The following is a 7,617-nucleotide window of genomic DNA, read 5'->3' as shown; positions in this document are numbered from 1 at the left end:
AATTTTTTTCTACTGGCTTTCATACGAGTGAATTCTGTATCTTTGCCTATGTTGTGTACAATTCAAAGGCAAATATTTTGCACTTTTTAGTCCTCATTTATCACAGAGTAGTCCCCAAAATACTGGTATGTTGGGAATCTAATTTTTAAAATTCTGGCAACTTCAAAAGAATAAAAACAAAAATGCATATATAGGAAGATACCTAAGGCAAACAAATAATAAAATTAAGATAAGGGAAACTATCAATTCAAGCCACAGCCACAAATGTTGATAATTCTAAGTTGCATGCTCAAGATTTTGCTTCTCTATCACTCAGAATTTCTCCATGGATGCCTCTTCCAAATATGTCCCTCCAAGGGAAGGCTGTGGTGCTGATGGGCAAGAACACCATGATGTGCAAGGCTATCCGAGGGCACCTGGAAAACAACCCAGCTCTGGAGAAACTGTTGCCTAATATCCGGGGGAATGTTGGCTCTGTGTTCACCATGGAGGACCTCACTGAGATCAGGGATGTGCTGCTGGCCAAGAAGGTGCCAGCTGCTGCTCGTGCTGGTGCCATTGCACCATGTGAAGTCACTGTGCCAGCCCAGAATACTGGTTTGGGACCTGAGAAGACTTCCTTCTTCCAGCCTCTGGGCATCACCACTAACATCTCCAGGGGCACCCCTGAAATCCTGAGCGATGTACAGTTGATTAAGACTGGAGACAAAGTGGGAGCCAGCGAGGCCACCCTCCTGAACATGTTGAACATCTCCCCCTTCTCCTTTGGGCTGGTCATTCAGCAAGTGTTTGTCAAAGGCAGCATCTACAACCCTGAAGTGCTTGACATTACAGAGGGAGCTCTCCATACTCGCTTTCTGGAGGGTGTCCGCCATGTTGCCAGCGTTTGTCTTCAGATTGCTTACCCAAATGTCGCATCAGTGCCCCATTCTATCATCAATGGATACAAGCCGGTCCTTGCTTTTTCTGTGGAGACTGATTACACCTTCCCACTTGTTGAAAAGGTCAAGGCCTTCTTGGCTGGTCCATCTGCATTTGTGGCTGTCCCCCCTGTCACTGCTGCCACCACTGCTGCTCCTGCTGCTGCAGCTGCCCCAGCCAAGGTTGAAGCCACGGAAAAGTCAGAGGAGTCTGATGACGATATGGGATTTGGCCTCTTTGACTGATCACCAAAAAGCATTCAGCCTGCCTGAATGGCAATACAGGAATAAAGGCATAATTTTCTTCATAAAAATATTGCTGGCTCTATATTCCATATTTTCTAATGTAAAGTGCACGTGTTAGTCAAAATCGTTTTCCTATAATAAAATGAAGGGAAAAAGACTTCTGTCATACAGAATCAGGGCATTTTACACTACTCTTAATGAAGAGTGTTCTGTCAAGAAATAGCTTATCTTATAAAAGATGTGCTTACCCATAATAATTTAATTTGTATACACACACAACAAAATGAAGAGTGGACTCAATTTTAGGACAAAGTTTATCACCAAGCACAAGAATCATGAATGTTGTGCTCCACAGCAACACCTTCTGTGCCTTACAGCCTGAGTTCTGTTTTCTTCCTAGATGGACCTCGTATTTACTGCTGCCCGAAGGACTATGTAGTTTGTTATTGCCTCTCACATCTAGTTTTCCTTATTTCATATTTTTTTCCAATAAACGCCTGCTTTCAAAACTATGTTTTTATAAATCTGTAGAAAAGCAAATCTTAAGGTGTATCTCTTATTCTCCTAGAAATGTGCCAATATGAAAGTAATGTAATGGTTACTATTAATTTACATCACTCTTCAAGGTCTGATATTTCTTGATGACCAAAATAATGGTGATGATGATGATAAGAACAACAATAACAACAGTTCTGTGAATTCAACAAGAATGAGTCAAACCTCAGGAAGGGATTTCTAGGTGGTTCTTCCTCTGCAGTGTTCTTTCTCCCTATATTCTTTCTAGCATGCGAAGTTTGAGGATCGTTCTGTGCAAGCCTCCACAATGGAATACATCCTGCTACTTTGACCTGTAAAAAAAGCTTTAAAAAAATGATTATAGCAGAATTGTACTGTGTGAAAATCACAGATAATATGTATGTATGTATGTCCCAAGTGAATTGTCTCTATGTATGCTCTTGACTTCTAAAGAACAATTTATATGATCTGACAAGACATAAAATACAAATATGGAAAAATATAAACAGAAAAAAGTAGTCTTTGTGAGAGTAAAATTAAATACAATTTTAAAAATATTATGTAGAATAATTACTTTTAGATTATATATACAGCTTGTTACATCCCATAAACGTTTATTTAGAACCTCATGTCAGATCATGAGCCTGCATCTGAAAATTTCATTATGAAGCTTCTCATTTATTTTAACATGAAAAAATATAGGCCTAGAAGTGTATGCCCAAGAGTGCTTCGGTATGATTGAGTTCCAGGGAAATTGTAGAGTTTATAAACTATAGGGTGAGCTCTGAAGAAGTGGTAAGACACTGCAAATCACACTATTTTATAGTCTAAAATTGTCTGTTGCAACATAATAATCAAAATACAGGATCAACCTAAGTGTTCATTATCAAATTAGTAAGTAGAGGACATGGGATATATATGTATATTCAAAACATAAGGTGAACACTAAAATAAAAAAAAAATGGACTAAAAGCACATTGCTGTGAATGCTTTTTTTAAAAATCGAGATTATTGGTACATTTTAGGCCTACATTACAGTTACATTCATCATTGGGATCTTGTACCTTTACAAGACAGGTCTCGGTTCTCCTTTTTTCCCCTTGTCCCTGCGCTCCCTTCATGAATGTCTTTTAATCCACCTCTTTTCAACACATTCATCCCATCGCTCTTTCCACTTCCAGAAGCAGTTCTTCAAGTCCTGTGCTGCGAATATCTTTACACTGTCTTGACTGCCTCCATGTCCTGAACTGATTGAAAATGCTATGTTTCATGATCATTTTTACTTGGAGGAATGGCCAGTTTCACAGCACCAAATCCGGTGACATAAAGTAGATAAAGACATACTGTAATAATTTTATTTCACAGAAACTGGCGTAAGCACAAATTAAATTGTATTCAGCCATTTAAAATAATGAACTTCTGCCATTTGCAGCAACATGTATAAACATGCAGGGTATTGTGATAAGTGAAATAAGCCAGGCACAGAAAAGCATAGATTGCATGATCTCAGTTACATGTAGAACATTTTTATGTGACTATAGTTAGTTAAGATATATTATATTCTTCAAAAATGTTAAAAGAATGGATGTTACATATTCTCTCCTAAATCCAAAGTTATGAGGAAGATAGTTTCAATCAGATCTAGCTGTGGAGTATGGTTACTGGGGATGGAACTCAAAGACTGAATGCTAGTTTTTGTAATTAAGAGAGAAAACATCATCCCAGTCCTGAAATAATAGAGGCAAAAAGAAAGTTAAACATAGACATTTGTGGATCAAGACATACTTTGGGGAACCACATTAGAATATAAATGTCAATTCATAGGAAATTAAAATGGGAAATAGACCAAATTAGAAATATCTCAAAAACAGGGTGGAGTTGACTTGAAGTCATTACTACCAGAAGTGTGATATTGTTCAATACTAGTGTTAGTGACGGACTGAAATATTAAACATGATGTGAGAATTAAGCAAAGATCAACCAAAGAAGGACAAGCCCAGATTAATATTTGGAGCTTATTATAGCAAGGGAATAAGGCATTATCACATAGGTTTCATAAATATAGAAATGGTGGATAAAGAATAGGAACATTTTAAAGAGGAAAAATATAAAGAGCATGATTTAAATGTGCCCTGATTAGAGGTAATTTTCCCTGGGTTGCTGAAAGCAAGTAATTTAGGGATGTATATTTTGTTTTTTCTGACTGACTGTGAATTGGAAATTTAAGTTAATATTAGGGAAACATGATTTTTTATGAAGTTATAGTAAATTCTGGCTGATTGTTATAGAGGTGGTGGTTTGGCTTCTCTGGCTACTGCACAAGTTGTCTTTCACAGCTTTGCTGTCCCGTTGAGTCTTGTTGCTGTCTGTACAACCAGCCTTTCATAAATTAATAGCTTTAAATTTAACAGAGGAGAAGGAGAAAATATTGAGTAAACAAGTCACCTCCCTATCAGAAGAAACAAATTATGACCACACAGTGAATGGCGATTCTGGAGTTCTTAAATAAGAACTTGAAACTTGTCATTCTTAGTTTCAATAATAAGAATCAGGTAGGGCACAATGCCCAGAACAATTGGTGTACAGAGATAAGGCTATAGGGAAAGAAATGGATACTAAGTCCAAAGAAAACATAAAGAAGCAAAACTCGAACTTCCTCCACCCCCATCATCTTGCAACCCAGGGCCTGGCACATACTCAGCAAATTGTCCACCACTGAACTATACCCAGACATTCCATAGGTTTTTATGAATGAAATGTGAACACTCATAATTATATTCTTTCTAAGGCTGTGACTAATATATTCCTAAAAATAAAAAAGAAGTTAGAAATGAATTTAATATGTGTAACGAGGAAGAGTTTGCAGAAGAAGCTGATTTAACCCTGGTGGTAAGAATCAGAAAGAAGAGATGAAGCTCTACAATTTTCATAAGGTACAAATTTCCATTACAGTATATATTTATACACAATAGTTCAAAATTATTGCCTGGGGTTTTCCCACCCCCTGGAGCATGAAATTGATTCTGAGAAGGGAATGCTTGTTATGAAAATTTTAACTCGCTGAATTAAACCTTAGTAACTTTAAAATATATATATTAATTTCACTTTATTCTAAAATAATCAGATTCTTTTTCTATTTTCTGAAAAAAGTGAGTCATTTGAAATAATTAAAGTCAGCTAAGTATTTTTTTGGGGGGTTACATTTTTTATAGGTGAGTTCATGAATTGTAGTCATACTGTTATGTATCTGATAATGCCAGCTCCTACTGGCTGAAGAAAGATTTCATTGAGGAATCCATATACACACCCAGGCTTAGTGAAAAAGAAAAAGAAACTCTCCTAAATGTTAAGAAAAAAAGTACAAAAATCAAAAAAAATTTCTCTTACAGTAATTGTTTATAGTTGCATAGATTCAGTTCACTTATATAGTTATACAAGTATGCAAATTGTTAGTAGGAAATTTAAAATGTACAATGAGAAAGGAATAAAAATATAACTCCCCAAATATGACACCACAAATAAGCTTTTTAAATGATCACATTTTAGATTTCTGCAATCAGTCTCCTTTAGATTTATTCCAGAAGATATCTAGATCTCCTTTTATGAGAGTGTGATTTGTTGAAAACTCATAGTATTTCAGATTCTCTCAGAAAATGTTACTTTCAAATATATTTGGGGAAACTGTGGCACACTCTCCCTTCTGTACATCAAGAGAGCAAGGATTCTAGAGATCCTCCAGTGTAAAAACTTGGTTGGGCCATTGATCAGCATAAATATCAGGAGAATGGACAAACATGGTAACTTAAGTATGGTAAGAATATTAAATGAAGAGTATACAAAGGGAATTCCAGGATTCTCAAAATCATAAATATTTCCATCTCAAAGGAGAAAAATTATATATGATGGCTAAGGATTTTTTTTGTTCAGGATTTACAAATAAATGAGAAATGGAACACAAGACATTTAGATGAAATAACAGGTATCAAAAATTTAGACAACAATTAGAATTACTCTATGGTCAGATTGTTAAAGTAATAAAGGGTCAGACAGTATTACTGCAAACAAAAAAGTATAATTCAGAAAAAATGAAAGCAAAATTAATTTCTATAATAAAAAGGAGAAATGGCTACAAAAATTCTCAGGAAAAAACACAAGGAGTTTTATTATTATAAAATGAGTGGTAAGAAAAATTAATGTCATCCGTTATTTATTTATTTATTTAATTATGTTTTTACTCATTCATTTATTGTGTTTGGTTTCTTATATAAGTGAAACCATGATATATTCAGAGTCTTATTTCACTTAAAATAGCAAATTCTAGTTCTATCCATCTCCTTGCAAATTTTATTATTCATTGTGGTTGAATAAGTTTCCATGGTGTAAATAAACCACATTTTCTGCAGTGGATTCATCTGATGTCAAGCATCTAGGCTGTTTCCAAAGCTTAGCTCTTGTGAGTTGTGCCAATCTAAACATTAGTGTGCAGATGTCAGTGGTGTATGCTTTAATTCTTTGGGGAATATGTACAGTGGAGGTGTACCTAGTACAAATGGCATTTCTGTTTTTAGTGAAACTCAATACTGATTTCCATAGTGGGTATAATGGCTTACATTCCCACCAACTTTCAAGGAGGGTTCCTGTTTCCCTGCATCCACAGCAGCAATAGAACATACTGTTTTTTATTTTATAAAAACAAAAAATACATACACAAAGAATGATGTCTACTTATCAAAAATGAAATTTGTGAAAAGTTAACTGGAAATTGAAAAAACTAAACATTGGTTTTCTTTTAAGAAGAGTAAAAAATCTGGCAGAACCATTATTTGGAGGGTAGGAGGTATCCTGACAGAACCAATAACTTCTAATGTGGCTTTTGGTTCCTGGAGAATGTATAATTACCTCCAAATTACAAAGGCAGACTAATGTTAGTGATGGTGCAATTAAAGATAATTCATGTTGAATACCAGAAAAAGTCTTTTAAATTAAATCATTACTTTAACTCTTTAAACCCCCATTTTTATTAAATGAAATTAAGAATATACTTAAACCTGTGAAGGATCATAGGAGCCAATTTAGAAGAACAAAATTCCTTATTTTCAAAAATGAATGAAAGCTAGATAAATACATAAAACTATAATTTCATGAAAGCAAATATGAGAATACACAAATTGGCAGTTCACAATGACTTTCTGATATATCCAGGAATTAATTATTTAATTGATTTTACATAAACTCTGAGGAAGAAAATGCAAAACACTGTGAATGTACACAGGCTTTGTTAAGACTTAGCAGCTTAGGACCGAGTGCTACTGGAGAGAATACAAAAATCTATCTAGATCTGAGCTTGCATCCACAACCAAACCTTTGCTACTACTAGATACTCTAATTATCCTGGATCCATGATCATTACCACCACGATAGGATCTATGTGTCACCAAAACTTTTTAGTTTCTGAGGTTTATTTTATAGTTTGTATTTGATTACATGGAAATCTAATTTCCTGCAGTTCTCTTCCTATGTTCTTGACTTTTGTCTTTTCTCCTCAAAAGAATCATCTTACCCATCAAAACCAAGCAACTACGTATTTATCAATAGTGTGCAGCCTCTCCCTCCTCTATTCAGAAATCAGTTTTGATTTTTATCCAAGGGTTTTTCTTCAGTATTTCTAAACTCAAGTAATAATACATCGAAGCAATGTTTTTGCAAGTGTTTTTAATCATTCTTGCTACCCCTCAGAGATATTGTCTTCTCCATTGAGAACAGGTTTGTAGAAATTCCAATGGGTGTATGCTAGTAAGTATTTTCTAACTTATCAGTCTTTTCTCAGACATATTTACACAGCATTAAGGAATTTAAAATAGCAAATAATTAATCATTTTTCAATAAAGCATAGTTTTCCTACAGAATCCAGTTAATCACAAGATATACTGAATAT

At 34.8% G+C, this 7,617-nt stretch overlaps 1 protein-coding gene across 1 annotated transcript; it reads left to right on the top strand.

The window, feature by feature from the left end:
* The first annotated feature begins 344 nt into the window (after positions 1 to 344).
* On the top strand, positions 345 to 1,166 carry LOC104855726 (60S acidic ribosomal protein P0-like). Its single transcript, XM_033757560.1, has one exon. It carries the CDS (start codon positions 345 to 347, stop codon positions 1,164 to 1,166), a length of 822 nt encoding a protein of 273 aa, XP_033613451.1.
* The last annotated feature ends 6,451 nt before the right edge of the window (positions 1,167 to 7,617 follow it).

The sequence above is a fragment of the Fukomys damarensis genome, unplaced genomic scaffold (genome assembly GCF_012274545.1).
Source record: "Fukomys damarensis isolate Sample0158 unplaced genomic scaffold, DMR_v1.0_HiC HiC_scaffold_30, whole genome shotgun sequence".
Classification (NCBI taxonomy): domain Eukaryota; kingdom Metazoa; phylum Chordata; class Mammalia; order Rodentia; family Bathyergidae; genus Fukomys; species Fukomys damarensis.
Note: the sequence above shows the minus strand (reverse complement) of the source record. Positions and strands in the feature narration are given on the sequence as shown.